Source organism: Pleurodeles waltl, chromosome 1_2, assembly GCF_031143425.1.
Source record: "Pleurodeles waltl isolate 20211129_DDA chromosome 1_2, aPleWal1.hap1.20221129, whole genome shotgun sequence".
Classification (NCBI taxonomy): Eukaryota; Metazoa; Chordata; class Amphibia; order Caudata; family Salamandridae; genus Pleurodeles; species Pleurodeles waltl.
Window position 1 is genome coordinate 395,801,788 of NC_090437.1, and position 24,073 is coordinate 395,825,860.

At 48.0% G+C, this 24,073-nt stretch overlaps 1 protein-coding gene across 2 annotated transcripts in view; it reads right to left on the reverse strand.

Moving 5' to 3' along the window:
* ECPAS (Ecm29 proteasome adaptor and scaffold) overlaps window positions 1–24,073 on the reverse strand; it is a 790,558-nt gene that overhangs the window by 76,663 nt on the left and 689,822 nt on the right. For both annotated transcript variants that reach the window (XM_069240017.1, XM_069240008.1), the window contains exons 42-43: window positions 13,222–13,436; window positions 2,798–2,841 (exon numbers count right to left, since the gene is read on the reverse strand). In XM_069240017.1, the coding sequence (XP_069096118.1) occupies window positions 2,798–2,841; window positions 13,222–13,436 (259 nt within the window). The remainder of the gene's footprint in view (window positions 1–2,797; window positions 2,842–13,221; window positions 13,437–24,073) is intronic.

Here is a 24,073-nt window from a genome sequence, read left to right on the forward strand (position 1 = left end):
AACCAGAAAGTAGCAGGAATAACAACCACAACTTACTCCTGGCATCAGCACCTTCTCTATGGCTTCCTTAGCCAAGAGAGTTGCAGGTTCCTTGCAGAGTAAGAAGAGGTGGTCCTCCATCAACCAGTCACAAGAGGGTGGCATGGACGGAGGGGTAGTAACGAAGGGGAAGGAGTATCCCCTTTGGACAAGAACCCAGCAATCCGATGTGATCGCCATCCAGTGGTGCATGTGATGGCGTATCCTGCCTCCCGCTGTTTGCCCATGATGGTTGGAGGACGAACAAAAGAGGTTTGGAGGTGGCATCTGCCAGGGAGTGGGGACTGGCACTGACCTCCGGCTGCCAGACTGACCGTATGATGGTACAGCTTCCACAGCCAGGTAGAGGCTGGGGAGCTCACATGAAATGGTGACTGGGCGAGTAAAGACATGTCTGGAAGCCCCTTCCATAGGAAATGGGGCTGGGGTTGGTGGGGGGACATAGAAAGGCCCAAAGACCTGGCCATAGCTTTGTTATCCTTGAAGCACTTCAGCGCTGAGTCTGCCTTGTCTCCGTAGAGACAAAGGGCATGTCCATAAGCAAAGCTTGCCAGTCCCCTGAAAAGCCAGTCATCCATAGCCAGGTGTGACATCATAAGGACATCGACAAAGAAACCATTCTGCCTAATGAGTCAGTCGTGTCCAGCCCACATCTGATAGTGAACTTGGCTGCATCTTTCCAGTCTGCCATAGCTTGGAAGAGTAAGGCCTGGACCTCCTCCGGGGCCATGGGCAGCACGTGCGCAAACAAATCCCACAATGGCCCAAAAGATATGTGGTGTTCATAGACTGCAGTGCCAGGTTGGTGGAAGAAAACATTTTCTTACCCAAGGTGTCCAGCCTCTTGGATTCCCTATCTGGTCAGGTGGTAGGGAATGCAGCAGGATTTTATCTGTAAGTGAAGGCTTGGACCACCAAAGCTCTCCAGAGAAGGGTACTGTGTAAGGAAACTTGGGTCCCCTAGGGTGGGGCGACAGCAGCGGGCAATTGTCCTGTTCACAGAAGCCCCAGTTCAGAGCTTGGACCAGGCCCCAAGCATCACATCCGTTTGGGCTTCATTAAATGAGAGAAGCAGCTCTGACGGGGTCACTCCAAGCTAAAGCATCTGTGTCATGACGTTATTCTTGACTGCTCTGGAGGAGAGATCATGCCAGTATCTGGGGAGGTGTCCAGTCCTTTGGTGTTCACTCATTTCTCACACCCGTCCATGTTTGGGTCTAGAGGCTGGTACTCTTCAGGGTCCAGTGGCCCCTCCCACTCTTACCTAAGTCTGACCCCATAGTAACGGAGCTCTGCCTCTGGTCTGGAAGGCAAGACTCCAGTCTGTGAAGCCCCTCCAGCTTTGTATCGGGGTCAGGGACGAGGAATGGGGACGGCACCGGGAGCGTCGATATCGAGACCGGTGTTACGGGAAGGTCGAGGTAGGACGACTAGCACCTGTCTAGATACATCTCTGGATCCAAGGGGACCAAATGGTGACAGGGACGGACTTGCCTGTGGAGAACCAGTGGGGCCCCTCCTCAACTGGCAGGGCTTACAGGCACGCCAGTGGTGTTGACCTGCCCAAATATGAGGTGCCTTGCTTCATAAAACTCAGAGAGTTGGGCGAGATTTACTCCAGCTCCTGGAAACTTGGGAGGTGTGAAGGCGGCAAAGGCTCACCATGGAGTCAGGCCTCCAATTACGATGCTCCGTTGTCTTGTCTGCTGACTTTGACGGACGGGGCGAAGTTGAAGACCTCTTCGACTTTTTACTCTTTCTTTTCGTGGGACTTTCCCGAATGCCCAGACAACTTTGACAAAGATCAGTGGCTCTGAAAATGATCATGGGACTTTCCTCTCAACCAGGATCGAGACAGACGTGGCATCATACATCGAGCGGCAAGGAGTTTGAGGGACCACTCCCTCAAGGCCTTGGGGTGCGTGGTGCGGCAGTCAACACAGGCCCATGTGTCATGGTCATGCTCAAGGCACCAGAGGCTGACAGGTGCCACAGAGCTTCAAGCCAGCTTTCCAAGTGGACACCCCTGCCACACCAGGAAAAAGATCTCAAGAAATGTCAACATAAAGTAAAAAACGGTCAGTCAAAAAATGGCTGGGGGTAGCTCTCTCTGGATCTCCGCTGACTAGGGTGGAAAAAAAAGAACTGGCATCAGCACGCTGGAGTGGCTTCTAAATAGGCACCACGCATGTGATTTCTGGCACAGATGCCACCACGTGGAGCTGAACGACGCCACTTTTCGGTGTGCAGGGGTACTGCTCATGAAAGATTTCCAGATCCAGTCTGACCCCTGGGAATAATTTAAAGGTAAGGAATCTGTGGCTAGAAGTCTCTATCAGATTGATGGCATGAAAAAAAAAAGAAACTGATGTCAGGGTACTGCCTATACTGCTACTGCACATAATTTCCAGAATGGTGTCAGTGCAGAGCCACAAGGCACTACTTACTGGCATGCAGAAGTACTACTCAAAAGTTTCTTAATCTAGTCTGATGCCTGGGGAATATTAAAAAAGTGAGGAATCTGATAGAAGTCTATAGGAAGTCACAAAACTGCAATGTTACACACCTAATGTTCAGCAATAGTAGCAGTCAAAACTGTACTTTGGAGCTCCATAAACAAATCTCTGGAGATCAGAGGTATAAGAGTTGATAACAGAGTTTTTACCTTACATTACAGAACATCAGTGCAATGCACCTGTTTGAAGAGTAGCATGGCTAATCATCCTAGATATTACAGGTAAATCACCATTTTGCTCACCTGCTTGTTGAAACTACAGTGGCAATTGCTTTCAGGAGCTCTTCCTAGAGGGGGACAAAAAGTAGTAAAATTAAAGGCCAGTAAAGGCCAGCTAATGAATATGCATTTCCAACAACACATAAAACATTTAAAACCAACAACACAATTTATTACAAAGTCAGCATACAATAATGGAAAGTTACATGTAAGACAGCAAGTTCATCATAGAAAAATTGGTGTCACTAAGAGAAGCTGCACAACTAAACTGGTAATCATATTTTAAGTAACATATAATTTAGTTTCCAAACAAATGGCTGGATAGTACCAAACATGTATAGTAATTGCAGCATATGAATGAGCAAGGCATCAGACAAGGAGGTTGTTAATTATGATGTGGCCAAATAGGACATCAATTTTTCTAAAGAACTCCAATACAATAAGGATTACAAAGGCATGCATAGTATTTTAGGATGATTCCTTGTACAGTGCTAGATGAAGGACTATTTTAGAGTACTGAGTGCAATCAAACAAAGGCTTCAATAGACATTTCAGCAAATGAACAAGGATTTAAACGATCCAAAATTCCATATAGTGCTTAGCGCTTTGTCAGCACAGAGTTGAACCACCATGAGTGGTGAATGGCCTACCGGCCTAGGAACTCTCTCAAAATCAATGTACAATATTAAGAAACATTACCTTGGGCAACACACCAGGTATCCATATCTCAGGTAAACCTTACATGAACCAATAGGGACATATCATACCCAAAAAGACAATCAAGTTGGCGAATAAACAAGAACAAAAATGTTGAGGATGTGCCCATGCAACCAAGCTAAAATACTTGTAGGTCACATTTATCCTTGAAGATTAATAAATGCATCGTCTCGAAACAGAATTTAAAATAAAAAAAATACTCCTGATGTGCAAAGGTACATTGCTAGGAACAAGTTCATATCATATTATTTACTGTTTAACTAGACTTTTGTGACACAGAGACTGTGGGTTTCCAAGGTATCACAACAAACAAGTTACTTAGCGTCAGTAACGCCTTATTTGTAGAGACATATTCCAGTTGCAGATTCCTTAACATAGAATTTCCCCAGGTATCATTCTGGATCCAGATATTTTTCTTGAGCAGTACCGTGGCATCAGTCGGCTCAGCATCTGTCGTCGGCGTCATGCTCACCAGATATGACGTCGCACCCCGGTGCGCAGAGGTCAGTTTATTTTCACGACTTTCCACGCCAGAAGCCTGGATCCATGAAAAACACCTACAAGTCAGAAATAGGGCCCTGAAAGGGAAGTCCTGCCCCTAAAAATCAGTTCGCAGAGCAGGGAGGATGGGTGGGTCGGTAAGGAATCTGCAACCAAAATGTGTCTCTACCATATAAGACGTTACCAAAGGTAAGTAACTTGTTATTCTGATAGAGATTTCTAGTTGCAGATTCCCTACCTTAGAATAGACACCTAAGCAATACCATCCCTGGAGGAGGGTCTGCCAACCAAGATCATTCTAGGAAGTCCCGCAGGACCAAACAGGCAAAGTACTCGGCCCCACGGGCCTGACTATCCAGGCAGTAGTGTTTGGTAAATGTGTGCAGGGATGCCCAAGTTGCTCCGACAGATGTCCAGGACTGGAACTCCACATGCTAACGCAGTGGTTGCAGCTGTTGCTCTGGTAGAGTGAGCGTGCAAACCCTCAGAGGGTTGCTTTTTAGTCAATGTGTAGCACATTTTAATGCAGAAAACAACCTATCAGGAGATGGTTCTCTTCTGCACTGCCCGACATTTCTTTGCACCCACATAACCAACGAAGAGTTGATTGTCCACCCGGAACTCTGGTATGATCAAGGTTGAAAGCTGATGCTTTTTTTGGGTCCACAAGGTGGAGTCTCTCCTCCTCCTGGAAAGGATGTTTGGTTGTGTAAAAAGTAGGCTAAGTGAAGGATTGGCCTACATGAAAGGACATGACCTCTTTTGGCAAAAAGGAAGCCCTAGTGCGAAGCACCACCTTGCCAGTATAGATGGAAAGGAAGGGTGGCTTAGATGACAGTGCCTGCACCCTGCGGGCAGAAGTGATGGCCACAAGGAGAAGGCTGTTTTTAATGTCAGAAGCCTGAGTGGACAGTTGTGAAGCGGCTCAAAAGGAGCGCACATTAGGAAAGTAAGAACCAGATTCAAATCCCATTGGGGCATTATGACTGGTGATGGAGGAAATGTGGATAAGACCCTTCAGAAATATACTAACAATAGGAGATTTAAACAATGAGGGTTCGTCGGGTAATCTCAGAAAAGCAGAGATAGAAGACAAATAACCTTTGGGGGTGCCCAAAGCAGAGCCCTGCTGGGCCAAAGTATAAACAACAAGACTTCAAAAAGAAGGGCAGACAGGGGGTCAACAGACTTGTCTGTGCACCATGCCACAAATTAGTTCCATCTACAGGTGTATACCGTTTTGGTGGAGGGACGCTTGGCTGCCAAGATGACGTTACAGACTTCGGGGATAATGTCAAACGCTGTTAACTGCCGCTGCTCAATCTCCACGCAAGAAGACAGAGACTGGACAGGTTTGGGTGGAGATCCTCCCGAAGGGGCAGTCTGATCAGAATGACGTTAGCCATGCTCAACACCTCAGGATAAAAGACTCTTCGTACTCCAGAGTAACAAGGATTACTTGGGCCGGTCATTCTTGAGAACTCTGAGCAGAAGTGTTATGGGAGAGAAGGTGTATAGGAGGGGTGAGCTCCACTCAAGACGAAAAGCGGTGCTGAAGAAGTGTCACCATGGAAACACCAACATGCAAAACAGCTGACATTGCACGTTCTCTGCGGAGGTGAACAGATTTAACCAAGGCTCTCCCCACTGCTGAAAGAGACCTTGCACCACCTCCGGATGGAGACGCCATTCAACCAGGCACTGTCGGCGGAGTTTGTCCACCCTGATGTTTCAGAGACCCCACCAGGTGTTGAAACACCAGGAAAACGCCCTAATGTTCCAGCCATGTCTAAAGGTCCATGACCCCAATCCTCCCTGCTTATTGCAGTACCACATGGTAGTGGTGTTGTCCGTGAACACCTGCTATACTTTTCCTTTTGAGGGAGGGAAGGAATGTTTTCAATGCCAGCCTCATCGCCCTGAGCTCCAAAAGATGGATGTGGAGCCTGGACTCCGCCGATGATCACCAGACGCCTCTGATCTCCGCCTCTTCCATGTGGCCACCCCATCCAAGGAGTGATGCCTCTGTCACTACTGTCAGATCTGGTTGGGAAAGGAAGAGGGATCTGCCTCCTGCCGCAATTGTGGTCCTGAAGCCACCACTGCAGATCTTGCACAGTTCCCTCTGAGATGCAGTGTGTCTAGAACAGCTCCGATGAAGGGGAGAGTCTGAGAAGGAGTCAGGTGTGACTTTGGCACTTTTATAGTGAATCCCAGCAAATGCAGGAGGTCTATCGTAGTCTGGAGGTAGGAGATGACAGCCCGGGCGAGCCCTGCCTCCAAAAGCCAGTTCTCAAGATAGGGGAAGACTGAAACCACTAAACTCAGCAGAAAAGCTCCGACCACCACCATCACTTTGGTCAACACCCGAGGGGCGCTGGTAAGGCTAAAGGGGTGCACAGAGAATTGAAAGTGCATGAGGTCTACCGTGATCCGCAGATAACGTATGTGGGCAGGCAGGACGGGAATATGAAAATAAGCGTCCCGCAAGTCCAACGTTACCAACCAGTCTCCTGTGTCTGGGGCAGAAAGAACCTGAGCCAGAGTGAACATTTTGAACTCATCCTTTTTGAAGAAGTGATTTGAGGGACTAAAGGTCTGGGATAGCGTGAAGGCCCTAGCCCTTTTTGGATACCAAGCAAGTAGCAGGAATGACAACCACAACCTACCTCTGGCACAGGAATCTTCTTGATGGGTCCCATGGCCAAGAGAGCAGTAACTGCCTCGCAGAGAAGTGACAAGTGATTCTCTGTCATCCGAATGTAGGATAGTCTCAAAGGGGATGGAGTAACCCCTTCAGACTATCTGCAAAACCCACCTGTCTGACGTGATGGATTGCCAGCGGAGGAGGTGATGGCGAATCCTGCCTCCAACCGGCCCCTGCTGGAGGAGAGTCAGACGAAGAAGGATTAGAGGCTGCTGCAGAGTGGAGGGAGATGGGGGCGGCAGACTGACCAGACCACTGGGTCTTGATCCATGAGGACGGTAGATCCCACATCCTCAGCCACACAGAGGCGGGGTAGCATGCGTGACATGGTGGCTGGGATTGATGTGGTTGGAGGCCCCTTCCTTACCTGCGAAAGACAGACTGAGGGGGGCGATTGGCCACCGCAAGGCCCAAGGACCTGGGCGTAGCACGAGAACGCTTGAATGCAGAGTCTGCCTGGTCTCCGAAGCGACATGTGCCATCAAAGTGCATACCCATCAGGAAGCTTGCACATCCCCTGAAAAGCCAGACGTCCTCACGCAGGCAAGGCACCTCGGGCCCTCTATCGAGGAAACCGTTCTGCCTAGTGATTCGGTCGTGTCCAGTCAACCTCGGCACGTCTCTCCCATCAGCAACAGCCTGAAAGAGTACAGCCCGGGACTCTTATGGGAACTGTGGTGGCACTTGCAAAAATTTATCGAACAATATGTGGGAATAATGGCCCACAAGGCACGTGGTGTTCAAGGACCGGAAGGCAAGCCTGGCAGAAGAAAACATTCGTCCCAACTGTGTCCAGCCTCTTGGATTCCCAATAAGGTGGTGTGGAAGGGAAAGCACCATGTGAGGTGGAGACTTGGATAACCTAGCTCTCAGGGGTGGGGTGCTGTGACAGAAAGCTTGGGTTCCCTAGAGTGGAGAGATAGCGGCAGGCAATTGTCCTGTTCACAGGAGCCCCTGTGTCGGGTTTGGACCAAGTACCCAGGAGAACATCCGTAAGGACTTCACTGAAGAGGAGCAGGGATTCTCCAGGTTGAAGCACTTCTGACAGGAGGTTAGTCCTGACTGTTATCCAAGTCAACTCAAGGTCCAAAACCTCACCACCATAGAATAGGAAACTCCATACTCTGTAGCCACAGCAGGGGCAGAAGTATCCAGTCCGCTGGCTTCACCCAAGAATGACTGCCAGTCCATGAGTTCTTAGGGGGGCAGGTATTGTAAGGGGGCCAGTGACCCCTCCCATTCATCCCTGTAACCTAGGTGTAGGAAGTTGGCTCTGTATATACTATCTCAAAGTGAGAGATAGTGTGCACAGAGTCCAAGGGTTCCCCTTAGAGGTTGATAGTGGCAAAAGTAGATAATACTAATGCTCTATTTTGTGGTAGTGTGTTCGAGCAGTAGGCTTATCATAGGGTAGTGTTAATCATTTTGTTGTACACACACAGGAAATAAATAAGGAACACACACTCAAAGACTTACTCCAGGCCAATAGGTTTTTATATGGAAAAATATATTTTCTTAATTTATTTTAGAACCACAAGATTCAAGATTTTAGGTAAGTACATAAAATGCAAGTTACTTCACACAGGTAAGTATAGAACTTTGATTTAAGACAGTAGTACACACAGTTTTGGTTAAAATGGCAATAAGCTATTTTAAAAGTGGACACAGTGCAAAAATCAACAGTTCCTAGGGGAGGTAAGTTTGGTTAGGTTTTGCAGGTAAGTAAAGCACTTGCACAGTCAGTCTCCTGGGCACAGGCAGCCCACCGTTGGGGGTTCAAGGCAACCCTAATGCCACAGGACCAGCAACAAAGGGCCAGTCAGTCGCAGAGGTCAAAGGAGGGCCCTATACACATAGGTGCCTATGAAGAACATGGGTGCTCCGGTCCTAAGTACTTGCGTCCTCAGGGAGCAGACCAAAGGGGTTCTGTAGAGCACTGGGGGGTGGGGGAGTTGGGTGGCGGGACACACACAAGCCCACAAAACACACCCTCAGCTGCACAGGGGCGGCCAGGTGGAGTAGGCAAAGTAGGCGTCAGGTTTGCTATAGAAAGCAATGGAGGGACCCGGGGTCACTTTAGGCGATCCAGGCAGGGCACAGGGGGGCTTCTCGGGCTAGCCATCGACTGGGCTAGGATGAGGGCCACCTGGTGGACACTCTTGCACTGGTGGGTGGTTCCTCTCGGTCCTGGGGGCTGCAGGTGCAGTGCCTGGTCCAGGCGTCGGGTTCCTTTGTTACCAGGCCATCTCGGTCAGGGGGAGCCTCTGGATCCTCTCTGCAGGCGTCGCTGTGTGGGGTGCAGGGGGGTCGACTCATGGTGTCAGTGTCGTTGGAGTCATCTGGGAGTCCTCTCTGCGGTGTTTGTTGTCCTGGACTAGAGCCGGGGGCGTCGCTTCTGGCGGGAATTGAGAGTCTCTTTAAAGTTGTTTCAAAGTTGTTGCAGTTTCTGAACAGTGCCGCTGTTCTCGGGAGGTTCTTGGTCCTTTAAGTGCAGGGAAGTCCTCATAGGTCGCTGGTTCCGCTGGATGCGTCGCTGTGCAGGTTCTTTGAGTCTGGAGACAGGCCGTTAGGGCTGGGGCCAAGTCAGTTGGTGTCTCCGTCGTCTCTGCAGGGTTTTCAGGTCAGCAGTCCTTTCTTCAGGTTGCAGGAATCTGATTTTCTGGGTTCAGGATCGCCCCTAAATACTCAATTTAGGGGGGTGTTTAGGTCTGGGGGAGGGGGGCAGTAGCCAATGGCTAATGTCCTTGAGGGTGGCTACACCCTCCTTCTGCCTCCTCCCTGAGGGGAGGGGGGCACATCCTTATTCCTACTGGGGGAATCCTCCAAAACTAAGATGGAGAATTTCTTAAGGCAGGGGTCACCTCAGCTCAGGACACCTTAGGGGCTGTCCTGACTGGTTGGTGACTCCTCATTGTTTTTCTCATTATCTCCTCTGGGCTTGCCACCAAAAGTGGGGACTGTGTCCAGGGGGGCGGGCATCTCCACTAGCTGGAGTGCCCTGGCGCATTGTAACACGAAGCCTCAGCCTTTGAGGCTCACTGCCAGGTGTTACAGTTCCTGCAGGGGGGAGGTGTGAAGCACCTCCACCCAGTGCAGGCTTTGTTTCTGGCTCCAGTGAGCACAAAGGCACCCACCCCATGGGGTCAGAAACTTGTCTCAGTGGCAGGCTGGCACAGATCAGTCAGTCCTGCACTGAAGGATTGGGTAAAATACAGGGGGCATCTTAGAGATGCCATCTGTGTGAATGTTTTAATAAATCCAGCACTGGCATCAGTGTGGGTTTATTATTCTGAGAAGTTTGATACCAAACTTCCCAGTATTCAGTGTAGCCCTTATGGAACTGTGGAGTTTGTTTTGACAAACTCCCAGACCATATACTTAATATGGCCACACTGTACTTACAATGTCTAAGAACAGACTTAGACACTGTAGGGGCATATTGCTCACGCAGCTATGCCCTCGTCTGTGGTATAGTGAACCCTGCCTTAGGGCTTTAAGGCCTGCTAGAGGGGTGACTTACCTATGCCACAGGCAGTATTTTGTGTGCATGGCATCCTGTGGGGGATGCCATGTCGACTTTGCCTTTTTCTCCCGCTAACGCACACAATCTGCAATGGCAGTGTGCATGTGTTACATGAGGGGTCCGTTAGGGTGGCACAACACGTGCTGCTGCCTTTAGGGACCTTCCCTGGTCACAGGGCCCTTGATACCACTGGTACCTTTTACAGGGGACTTATCTGTGTGCCAGGGATGTGCCAATTGTGGAACAATGGTAAATTTTTAAGTGAAAGAACACTGGTGCTGTGGCCTGGTTAGCAGGGTCCCAGCACACTTCTCAGTCAAGTAGGCATCAATATCAGGCAAAAAGTGGGGGTAACTGCGACAGGGAGCCATTTTCCTACACTAGGCCATAAGAAAGCGGCTCCCGTCTGCATCAGAATCAGCACAATGCCCATCTGGCACCCTGTCAGGGATAACAATGGGGATGTAACCACCTGTGTGCCGTGTGCGGCTCCAGGAGCTTCCGCGTCCAGCCTGGTGTCTGGTAAAGTTGAGGTAGTTAGACTGGCGCTGGTCGGAGCTGGGAACAGATCCAAGGGTGCCCCTGACCATCAGAGCCCCTGGTGCGGAACCCAAAGGGGCCTCATATGGCTGAAGGTGCTCCAGCGGGGTCGGGCTGCCCAAAAATAAGGCACATGGCCTCATAAAACTCACGGAATTGGGTAGGGTCGCTATGGCTCCCAGAAAATTCAGGGACATGCGGAGTTGGCCTATGCTCCTCAAAACGAGGCCTAGGTGCCAATGTTCCCTCATCTCGACGGCTGACGGACGAGGAGAAGTTGAACACTGCTTCGCCTTCTTAGATTTCTTCTTGTGCCTCAACTTACCTGATCGTCATGAGGACTTGGAGTAGGATAACGAAGATGGAGAACTTCACAACAGATGTTGGGATCTTCCACGTGACCAAGATTGTGACTTGCAGTCGAGCATCAGGTCGCCGTCAACTTTAGGGACCGCTCCCTCAAAGCATTCAGATGCATGGCCTGACACTGAGCACGATTCAAGTCGTGGTTGTGCTCCAGGCACCAAAGAATCAAGGTGCAGATCTCTCACGGACAATGCCCGATGACTGGAACCGCAAGCCTTGAATCTGTTCTCTCTCGATGACATCCTCAACAGACCAGAAGTAAACTTGAAAAACACTTTGAAAAAAAGTCAGAAAAAGCCAGTCAAAAACTGACTGAGGGGTAGCTCTCTTTGGATCAGCCCCGCTGGCGTGGAAGGAAAAAGCCAATAAAGTGATGTCAGTGCGCCATGGGGGCACCTATACAGGACCAGCAACCTCATATCTGGCGGGAACGATGATGGACGCGGAGCCGATCCACTCCACCTAACGGCACTGAGGGGTACTGCTCACGAAAAATCTCCAGATCCAGTCTGATGCCTGGGAGAAATGAAAAGGTAAGGAATCTGCAACTAGAAGCCTCCTTCAGATACTCTGGTTTATTTGTTCATGGGGAAGGAATATCCTTTGGGCAAAGGTGAGCCGAATGACTAGCTGCCATTCTGGTTGTGAGTAAACGGACAGTGGTGGAGACAGTAGAGCAGTTGTTTCTCCTCTATCCCTCTAGTTTGTGGATCACATTTGGGAGATAGCCTTTAAAAAGCCAGACAATGCTGCAGATAATAACAAAGCAACAGCAAAGGACGGGTGAGCGTGTGGCAGATGTAAAACTGGCAAACTCTGCTTGTTGGTAAGCCTGAATCTGGGCCTCAGAGGCACAAGAAGGTGGGGAAGTGACATCTTCAGAAAAGGCTTCTATAGAACCAGGATGGACTCCGAAGAGACATCAGACAATTCCAAGGACCTCTCTCTAAATAGAATTTCCTCTCCTCTCTGTAGGACATGGAGGATCTTTTGTGTTTGCAACATTTTTTGTGACATTTCTCCAGTTAGCACCTTTAGGGTGAAGTCCAGCTTTTAGAACTGGTCACTGTTAGATACTTTCCTCTCTCTAATTGCCCGGGGTGCATTTGGGATCACATCCCACGACCATGTGTCATTTGGCTTACCCACGCAGCACTGGCATTCCGAGCAGGGTTAAGTTACAAAGTTTTCTGTGACAACCAGAGCATGACTTAAAGTCTGAATATTCTGGCATATACATTAGGCCCTCCCACCCTTCAAGAAATGAAAACTATGTGCCATCCGAACCTTTGGTACTTAATATGTATCTGCTACTTTATTTTCAATGAAGCCATGTGAAATGATGACTAGTCTGAAGCAGTGTCATCTGGCGCCTGTTAGTTGTCATGTACAGAAAAATGTGTGGAAGAGGATCAAATATAAATCTGAGGGAACAATTGTCAATTAGAAATGGAGCTTTCAAACACACTTCTGAGACAAGTACTGATGTTTTTAGGATTTTCTGGTGGGTGGAAAACAATCCCAACAGCAAAGAATGAAAATCTTCAGGCAAGTCAAGCCATCAAAGCAGAGGGCCCCACAGCCTCAGAAAATAAGTACCTTGTACCCCTGCTTAGGATACCTGCTAGACTGTTTCAGCATGCAGACACAATTGCAAGAGTGCTGAATGAACACTCTTAAAGGGGCTTTCACTCTTACACAAACGTATCTAGGAACACACATTCCACTTCCTCGTCCAAATGGGAATTGGGCTCTATCGCCCCTGCACTGAATCAAACAGAGCAAAACTGCTCCAAAATAACAAGACGCCATCCCTGCGGTGTATATGACACATTGGCTGATCGAGACACATAACATTCCTGTGCCCTTGATATACGAGTGCTGTTAAGTGTCAAAGCAGTATGTTGGTGGTCCAATAGACAAATACTTTTGCAGGGAACACTAAGATATCTGAGAAAGCTGCACCTGTTCTTCAAGCTAATATAACAGTTTCAAAACAATCAGTTGGATTTCTGATAGAAACATCCAATGAAATAAATTCATATAAAGATTGGGTGTAAGAACATTTATAAAGGTTGCACTTAAATACTTTACCTTGCCTGCCCATGTGCGACCAGGCAATCCTTGTAAAAGTGCATTGAGCATCAGACCTAGATGCGGTGGTACCAGGGAACCGGTATGCTGTTTAGCAATAGAGGCCATGGTAGCTGCACCTTGGGCTTTCATCTTCCATGACTGGGACTGCAAAGCCTTTTGTGTGATGAGAAGCAGTTCCTGCATATACAGTTTAATTCCACCTCCAGAACTCCCTAGATGCATTAAAAAGATACAGAGAATCGTTAAAAAAAAACTAGAACAACAAAACAGTGTTAAATAAGTGTGTGTGATCACTGTTTAAGCATTTTACTGTTTCACCGAAGCAATTAACAGCTTTGTTGAACTGTTGCATGAGAACAACAATACCATTTAGAATAGTAGACTTAAAGGTAATATGCATCAGTCTGTGAATCGCTGAATGAAAGCCTGCAATACCCCGGGAAACTAAGCAAGTCCCAAACATAAAAAGTCAATAGTTAAGCTTCAAAATCCATTTGACTCATAAGCGTCATCCAGTTTTGTGTGCTTTGCACGTCTCCTGCCCTTTTGAGCTCACATTACAGAGGGATCGGTGCTATGACCCACTCTATACAAGCCCTTGAGACTGCTCGTTTTTCATTTCCTTTCCATCTGTTTGTCCAAATAAATGTGTGTTTACCCGTTTGAACAATCCCCATTCCCATAGCAGTGTTGTTTTAGACTCTTTCTCCTCACTGTCTAATCATATTCCCTTCCTCCTATGACCTATTTCTTCCTTCTGCCTGCTTTCAATGTGTGCCCTTTTTATGCCCATCAAGCCTGTCTCTCACTGGCGACCCTTCTCCCTCACCACCATCTCAGTGTCCTAGCTCCCTTCTGCTTCCCATTTACCTGTCTCTTTTCCCACTCCCTAAGTCCGTCTTTCTCGCTTAGGTTGAGGATTTTTTGCATTCCTGTTTTTTATGGAATATTAATAAAATGCAAAATGTGGTTTCACACTCAGTTACTAATGTACACACTAATATAGAGCTGTTGTCTTGTAAACAAGTTTCCTATGGTGTATAGAGGTGTGTTTTCCTAATCCTAGTTAACTAGACCTCTTTTAGACCTAGCAGCCACATATTATTACAAAATAGATGTCTCTCCTGTCCTCCCTGTGCACATTTCACTGTTTGCTATTTCTGCAGCATGCAGTCAAGCAGAATCATATTTGTTTATTTCCATTGTCATTGTTCAAGTTGTACTTGATGAATATTCCCCGGCCCAGTTACAAAACTATCTCTTTCCAAGGTCCGTCCAACAGCTCACTGCACCCTATGAATTCCTAGTTTGCTGCTCATCGTGTATCTAGTTTGTTCCACCATCTCCGGAAAACATTAGCACAGAGTGGGTAGTGCTTAGGAACTAAGGCAAGATGGCACTGGATAAAATTGTGCCCTGAGGTGAGCCAGAAGGTCCCCAAGATCTTTCCTATATGCTGCTTAGGACGCTGTCTGTTTGTCTCTTGACTTTGCTGCCCATTTGAAACTCAGAATAATTTTTGATTTTGCACTGGTCTGTAATACACTATTTACTGAGAGCTTTCATGTCATTGTACCTTTATCGCTTGGCCCTTTTATTTAATGTACTGTTTTGGGATATTTTAATGTGTTGAGAGGTGTCTTACCTCGTGACACATTGCCTCATGAAACTGAGGAATAACACCGTCTCCGATTCATCACGGTGTCAAAGTTACAGGATGACTGACTTGTCACCTGCATATGTGAAAATTATGCCATGAGTTGCATTTCAACCTGTAAGGAGAATCAACCGTGACTATTACCACTATTTTATTGTGCCAATAAATGCATGTATGTCATTAACGTATGTCAATGCTTTTTCAGATCAGCACAAACTTGATGTTAATACACTTCTGACATGTGTGTACAGATACCACTGCACAATTTAAAACACACAGACAAACCGCGTGGAAATATAAATGTCAGTTCAAATTTTTCAAAGCCCAGAAAGTCAGTAGATAGATTATGTAGCATTATAGCAACCCCAAAGTTACCACACCAGCAGCACAGGGCCGGTCAGGTGCAGAGGTCAAAGTGGAGCCCAAAACACATAGGTGCCTATGAAGAACAGGGGTGCTCCGGTTCCAGTCCTCCAGCGGGTAAGTACCCGCGTCCTCGGAGGGCAGACCAGGGGGGTTTTGTAGAGCACTGGGGGGGGGGGGCACACAAAACACACCCTCAGTGGCACAGGGGCGGCCGGGTGCAGTGTGCAAAGCATGTGTCGGGTTTTGTATTAGAATCAATGGAGGGACCCGGGGGTCACTCTAGCGGTGCAGGCAGGGCACAGGGGGGCTTCTCAGGCCAGCCACCGACTGGGCTAGGCAGAGGGTCGCCTGATGGTCACTCCTGCACTGAGGTTCGGTTCCTTCTGGTCCTGGGGGCTGCAGGTGTAGTGCTTGGTCCAGGCCGGGTTCCTTGTTACAGGCAGTCACGGTCAGGGGGAGCCTCTGGATTCTCTCTGCATGCGACGCTGTGGGGGTCCAGGGGGGGGGGGGTCGTCTCTGGTTACTCACGAGGTCGCAGTCGCCTGGAAGCCCTCCCTGTAGTGTTGGTTCTCTGGAGCTCGAGCCAGGAACGTCGGGTGCAGAGGGTGAAGTCTCACACTTCCGGCGGGAAGAGTGAGTTCTTTGAAAGTTGCTTCTTTGTTGCAAAAATGTTGCTGTGGGTGAACAGTGCTGCTGTTCCTGGGAGTTTCATGGTCCTTTGGGTTCCAGAGCAGTCCTCTGAGGCTTCAGAGGTCGCTGGTCCCTGTCAGATGCGTCGCTGTTGCAGTTTTCTTCGAGTCAGGAGACAGGCCGGTAGGGCTGGGGCCAAAGCAGTTGCTGTCTCCGTCGTCTCTGCAGGGCTTTCAGGTCAGCAGTCCTCCTTGTTTCAGGTTGCAGGAATCTGATTTCCTGGGTTCTGGGTTGCCCCTAAATACTAGATTTAGGGGTGTGTTTAAGTCAGGAGGGCAGTAGCCAATGGCTACTGTCCTGGAGGGTGGCTACACCCTCTTTGTGCCTCCTCCCTGAGGGGCGCGGGGCACATCCCTAATCCTATTAGGGGAATCCTCCAATCTCAAAATGGAGGATTTCTAAAGGCATGGGTCACCTCAGCTCAGGGCACCTTAGGGGCTGTCCTGACTGGTGGGTGACTCCTCCTTGTTTTTCTCATTATTTCCTCCAGGCTTGCCGCCAAAAGTGGGGGCAGTGGCCGGGGGGCAGGCATCTCCACTAGCTGGGATGCCCTGGGGTGCTGTAACAAAAAGGCATGAGCCTTCGAGGCTCACCGCCAGGTGTTACAGTTCCTGCAGGGGAAGGTGAGAAGCACCTCCACCCAGTGGAGGCTTTGTTTCTGTCCTCAGAGAGCACAGAGGCTCTCACCCCAGGGGGGCAGAAACTCGTCTTAGTGGCAGGCTGGCAGTGCCCAGTCAGTCCTGCACTGAAGGATTGGGTAAATTACAGGGGGCATTTTCTAAGATGCACTCTGTGTGCATTTTGTAATAAATCCAACACAGGCTTCAGTGTGGGTTTATTATTCTGAGACGTTTGATACCAAACTTCCCAGTATTCAGTGTAGCCCTTCTGGAACTGTAGAGTTCGTTTTTGACAAACTCCCAGACCATATACTTAATATGGCCACACTGTACTTACAATGTCTAAGAATAGACTAAGAATAGACACTGTAGGGGCATATTGCTCATGCAGCCAGCTATGCCCTCACCTGTGGTATTGTGCACCCTGCTTTACTGCTGTAAGGCCTGCTACAGGGGTGACTTACCTATGACACAGGCAGTATTTTGGGAGCATGTCATCCTGAGGGGGTTGGCATGTCGACTTTGCCCTTTTCTCCCCACCAACATACACAATCTGCAATGACAGTGTGCATGTGTTAGGTGAGGGATCCCTTAGGGTGGCACAAAACATGCTGCAGCCCTTAGGGACCTTCCCTGGTCACAGGGCCCTTGGTACCACTGGTGCCTTTTACAAGGGGCTTGTCTGTGTGCCAGGTTTGTGCAATTGTGTAAAAAATTGTAAATTTTTTGTGAAAGAGCACTGGTGCTGGGGCCAGGTTAGCAGGGTCTCAGCACACTTCTCACAGGTTAGCAGGGTCTCAGCACACTTCTCAGTCAAGTCAGCATCAATATCAGGCAAAAACTGGGGGGTCACTGCAACAGTGAGCCATTTTCATACAGAACAGAATGAAATGAAATAGGGGATGTTGTTGTACCCCAGGGACCACAAACAGTCTTTTTGCTTGAGACTAGTTAATGGGAGATGCGAAGTGTGTCTAGCATACGAAAGAAAAAAAAACATCAATATATTGCCTTAAACTTTTTACATGTTTCTACCATCTGAGAAGCACTACTTCCTTGTGGCACTGTAAAAACTGTTTGTATATTGGAGAGAAGGATATTTGGGCCCGTTCTGAAATGCTTAGGTCTCACCATTTGTGTTCTATTTCTGGGTTACTACCTCTCTTGTTCATATGTACATACTCCCACTTCTGTCTGTTTTGTTTCTCCACTCTTTCTGTTCCATAATTACTAGCTGCTGTGATGATTTCTAGGATTGCCTTCCTTTGTAGATGTTAAGAATAGTCTAAAGATTAGTTCGGTTTTAATCTGTTTTCCCACAAAATTTACTGACATTTTGCGTGAAGACATGTTCTCCCTTTTGCTAATTTGTCATACTGGAAATTTACCAATTTGATGTTTTCTGAATCGGTATAAAGAGTAAAACTCATATGGCATCGTAAAAATACTACCACGACTATCATGCATTTCTAAATAATAGAATTTCTAACAGAAGAGAGAGTTTCATTTGCTTCTCAACGTGAACTATACATATTTGATATATTTTATATAAGGTGGGTGTGTAGTTTACTGGCTAAGATGCTGGTGTCTAGATTACCCACTTGCCAGCACTGTGTTATTTAATTTTAGACATGTCAATCAATATGCATGTGCCTCTTACGCTTATCTAACAAAATCAGCAGGCAAATAAAGACTGAACCCCAGTATTATGCAAACATTTTAAACTAGCATTGGCAAAGCCAATATTGTCTTGCCTATGCAAGAGCTATTAGCTTTGCCTATTTTCTTTAGCCATGTTGTACACCAGCATGGCTGCTGTTCAGCATGGTTAAAAGTTAGCGGGGTAGAGGAGAGTGGCACGGAGTGTCGAAGAGTGGAGTGGCAGAGAGTGTTGTGTATTGGAGTGGCATAGTGTGGAGTAGTATAGAGTGGCATTTGCTGTAGTGGCACAGAGTAGAGTGAACTGGTGTAGAGTGTAGCAGAGTATAGTGTCGTAGTGTGCAGTGGCATTTAATTCAGCGGCGTACAATAGATTCATAAAATACAGTTGTGCAAATTAGAGAGGTGCATAGCAGAGCGCAGTGGCGCAGAGCACAGTGGCATAGAGTGGTGCAGAGTGGAGAAGAGCGGAGTGATATAGAGGGCAGTGGTGCAGAGTAGAGTCGATTGGCATAGACCGTAATGGCTTAGAGTGGTATTGAGTGCAGTTGCATAATGTGATGCAGAGTAGCATACAGTGGTGCAGAATATAGTGCCATAGAGAGCAGTGGAACACAGTGTAGTGTAGAGTGGCGTAGAGTTCAGTGCAAAGAGTGCAGTGTTGCAGAGTAGAGTGTGAGAGTTCAGTGGTGCAGAGTACAGTGGAGGGCAGTGGCGCAGAGTGGTGTGACAGAATGCAGTTATGTAGAGTACACTGGAGCAAAGTGCAATGGTTAAGAGTAGAGTGGCATAGAGTGCAATGTCAGAGTGGAGTGGCACAGAGTGGAGTAGAGTGACGTAGGGTTCAGTGGCATAGAGCAGATTGTTTCAGAGAAGAATGAAGTGGCGTAGAGTGGAGTGGTGCAGGGTTGAGTGCAGCTGCATAGAGTGGCAGAGTGTAATAGTAAAGTGATGCAGAGTGCAGTGGTAAAGAGTGCGGTGCAGCAAAGTGCAGTGGTGCAGAGTACATTAGAGTGGTGTACAGTGGATTGGCATAGAGTTGAGTGCTACAGAGTTAAGTACATTGATGTAGAGTCTATTGGCACAGAGTGTATTGACAGAGTGCAGTGTTGCAGAGATGTATAGAGTACAGTGGCTTAGAGTGGAGTTGTGCAGAGTACACTGGTGTGGCCTAGATTGGAGTGGTGTAGAGTGCAGTGGCGAAGTGTACAATGGTGTAGAGTAGACTGCTACAGGGTACAGTAGAGAGGCATAGCAGGAAGTGGCGTACAGTGCAGTGGGGTAGAATGGTGAAGAGTGCAGTAGCATGGAGTGGTGCGGAGTACAGTGGTGTGGCACACGGTGGAGTATTCATAGTGTGGTAGTCCACTGTCATTACAGACAACACATTTTCAACTGAAATGACCATTACATTTGCACAGACATACAGTTTTACGAGTAAAACTATACAGTGCACAGATTAAAATGTGTGGAACTTGCATTACCTAGATTAATGATTTGTTTTGATCAGATTAAAGTATTTGTTTCCAACACACGTCAGAAATAACAAAAACAAAAATGTGCTTCATTTGTGTTCTTAATTTTGATATATTTTTAAATACTTACACAGTTCATTCAAGTGTGCTGGGAGAAAAACTATTTTCTATCCCCAGTATCCAGCAAAATTGCCACATAAATCCTCACACTTTGAAGTCAGATAAAGAAAATCAAACACACCCTCAGAAGACAGCCCCTGACATTTGACCTCGGTCTTTGAATGCACAGCAAATGTGATGATAAGAACAAGATTTACAGGCCTGTTTACAGAATGGGAGCAATCAGAAAGTTCATGGAAATGAGGTATGAAACTCAAGCAGGACAGCCTAAAACATATACAGCCAGCAAATGGAAAGCAAGATAATGTGAATTACAAAGCACAAAGCCAATGGCAAGCAACAGGCAGAATGCATTCCAAGATCAGCTTTCTGAATGTCCCTAATATGTCTGTCTAGTGGCTGCGACCAAAAAATTGTCACTTTCACTTAACTGGGTGTTCACATAATAAAGGTTTCTTTCTGGTTGCTTACAGGTCAGTATTAATAAACTCATTTTGTCACTGACAGAATGTATTCCGCAGAGACGTTTTATTGTTTTACATCTGTGATGTGCTGGAAATGGGAATTGACTTTAAAAACCATGTATGTCTTTGTACAATCCCAGCGGTGGAAATAGTCCAACTTGGAGGTTGGTGGAATTGTGGTCAGGAGGAGGCTGAGGCTGAACCTTGCTTTATTTCTGTGGTTTGATGTAACCATGAGTTTACCGGAGCAAAGGATTCAAAGATTGTGAGCAAGGAAAATCTGGGGCATCTGTTAATTCCTCTGCATGCCATTTTCTCATCTTTCAGTGGTGGTATCAAGCAGATCGTACTCTCAGGCTCTTAGGTTTAATTTATTTTAATCATTTATTTCTGCATTGTTATACAGTGCACTCAACCATATATCAGTGCGCAGAACATTTGAGCATACACCAAAGCATCACATCATCATTACAAGAAACAACAGGGTAGAATGGGAACTAACCTAAATGGGATATTGCCGTGGAGAACATTTTGTCTCACTGTTCTAAATGAATGTTGACAAGATTGGGGGAAGGGAGGTTGAGGAGAACTCTGGGCAGGAGTGGTATGGGCGGAAAGACGTACAGGGGGCCTGGGCTTTACTCGCAATGAAAAGCATCAGCGAGCAAGTGCTGCGCTCTCTTTGGAGGCAAATCGATCTAACTAGGGCTCTCCCAACTGCTGAAAGAATCCTTGTGCCATCTCCAAATGGAGGCGCCACTCGTGATCCACTAGACATCGGTGGCTGAGTTTGTCCGCTCTGGCATTCAGAGAATCTGCCAGGTGTTGAACCACCAGGATTATGCCTTGCTGTTCCAGCCATGTCCAGACACGGAGGGCCTCTTGACAGAGTCCACGACCTGAGCCTGCCCTGCCTGTTGCAGTACCTCATGGTGGTGGATCTGCCCGTGAACACCTGCACTAACTTCCTCTTGAGAGAGGGAAGAAATGCTTTCAATACTAGTCGGATAGCCTTGAGCTCTAACATGTTGAGGTGGAGCCTGGATTCTGCCGGAGACCAGAGTACTCAGATCTCCACCTCTCCCAGATGGCCACCCCATCCCAGAAGTGACGCATCTATCACTACTGTGGGATCTTATTGCGGAAGGGAGAGGAGTCTGCCTCTGACCCAATTGCGGGTTTTTAACCACCACCGCAGGTCTTTTGCAGTTCCCTCTGAGATTTGGACTATGTAAGAGAGATTTCTCTGATGCTGTGTTCACTGGAACTTCAGGTCCCACTGCAGAGCCTGCATATGCCATCTGGCATGTTTTGCCAAACAGGATGCAGGAGGCCATGAGGCCCAGCAGCCTCAGAGTCATTCTGACTCTGAATTCAGGACAGAGGCTGAAACATAAGTATCAATGCTGGAATATCCTGGACTTGCTGCTCAGGAGGATAAGCCCAAAACTGCACTGTGTCCAGGATTGCTCTAATGAACGGGAACATCTGAGAGGGAGTCCGGTGTGACTTCGGCACGTTTACAGTGAACTCTAGCGAATGCAGGAGGCTTGCTGTAGTCTGGAGGTGGAAGACAACCGCCTGTGGCGAACCTGCCTACGACAGCCTGTCATCGTGGTAGGGGAAGACTGATACCCCTGACTTGCGCAGATGAGCTGCGACCACCAACATCACCTTGGTCAACATCCAAGGGGCTCTGGAAAAGCCAAATGGCAGCACAGTGAACCGAAAATGTTTGTGGCTTACCTTGAACTGCAGGTAAACCCTGTGAGCCGGCAGGATTGGGATACTGAAATACGCATCCTACAAGTCTAGTGATATCAACCAGTCTTGTGAGTCTAGGACAGACAAGAACTGAGCCAACGTCAGCATCTCGAACTTCTCCTTCTTAAGGAAGAGATTTCCAGTCCGTAAGTACAGAATAGGGCAAAGACCATTGTTCTTTTGGGTATCAGAAAGTAGTGGGAATAACAACCACTGCCTACTTCTGATATCTGGAACCTTTCTATGGCTCTCTTGGCCAAGAGAGTCGAAACTTCCTCTTGGAGCAGACACAAATGATCCTCAGTCAGCTGTGCAAACGTAGGTGGGACAGGAGAAGGAAAGGATTGAAAAGGCAGGGCATAGGCCTTCCTTATGGTCTGCAGTACCCTTGCGTCTGATGTTATTGACTTCCAGTAGATAAGATGATGGTATATTCTCCCTCCGACTGGGCAAGCATGGTCCTTCAGATGCAAACTAGGAGAGCTTAGAGGCTGCAGCTGCTGGGGGGTTTGTGGTAGACAACTTCTGGCCTGCAGATCCTCTAGATCTGAAGACGCGCGCCACGTCCTTGCATACCCTGGATTGGTTGCGTGAGACAGTGGCTGGCACAGGGCTGACACAGTGCCATGTCCCTTCTGTAGCCATGAAAGGGGTGAAAGGCAGACGGTGTACAAGGGGTGGCTGAGAGGCCCAAGGACTTGGATGTAGCCCGAGAGTCCTTAAAGCGCTCCAGCACCGAGTCTGCCTTCTCGCCAAACAAGCAAGTGCCATTGAAGGGCATGTCCATCAGATTTGCTTGGAAATCCCCCCAAAAAACTGAATTCCTCAACCAGGCACGGCGCCTTAAGGCCACTGTCTACACAACTGCTCTACCCAGCAAATCAGCAATATATACTCCACACCATATAGTGAATTTAGCTGCATCTCTTAAGTCTACCCGCCTGGGAGAGTATAGTCCGGGCCTCCCCCGGGACCTGAAGCAGCACTTGCGCAACCGTGACTCAAATAGTATGGAAGAAGCGGCCCAATAAGCATGAGGTGTACACGACCTCAGTGTCAGGCTGGTGGAAGAAAACAATGCCTTCACAAGATGGTCCAGCCTCTTGGATTCCCTATCCGGGGCAGCAGAAGGGAATATGCCATGTGACGTAGAGGCTTGGGCAACCAAGCTCTCAGGATTGGGGTGTTGGCTGAGAAAGCTAGGGTCACCCGGGGTGGGCCGATGGTGGCAGACAATCGTCCAATTAACAGGACGATTGACCTGATATGCTGGGCTTGGAACAAGGTACCCAGCAGGACATTTGTAAGTGCCTCACTGAAGGGCAAAAGGCGTTCAGATGTGGAAGCCCCAGGTTGAAGCACTTCTGTCAAGATGTTGGTCTTGACCGCCACTGAGGGCAGTTCGAGGTTGAGGACCTCCGCAGCCATGCATCACCATCGCATAGGATGCTCTTTCCTACGTAGCCACAGTCGAGGGAGAGAGCAATCCAGTGTCTGGAGAGGTATCCTGATCACTGACCTCTCCTAGCTCCTCATACCAGTCAATGGATCCCGTCCTGCTTTTCTCCCATGCAACGCATCATAAAATAAGGGTCAGGCAATGATCTGGCACCTGTTGGCGCTGTCGACGGCGGAATCGGTGTTATGAGACGCCGTTCAGGCTCATCACGTACAAGAATGGGGCTGTGGGCATTGGCGTCGTAACTGGCACCGGGGAAGGTCGTCTGGGTACAACTGGTGCCGGTCCAGATCCACACTCGGATCCCTGAGACTCCGCTGGTGTGTTGGCCTAAAACACCAGCGTGGATCCGGATGAATCCACTGATTCCTCTGATTTTTGCACAGTGTCCACTTTTAAAATAGCTTCTTGCTATTTTAACCAAAGCTGTGTATACTGCTTTTTTAAATCAAAATTCTATACTTACCTGTGTGAAGTACCTTGCATTTTATGTACTTACCACCTCAAATCTTGAATCTTGTGGTTCTAAAATAAAGAAAATATATTTTTCTATATAAAAACTATTGGCCTGGAGT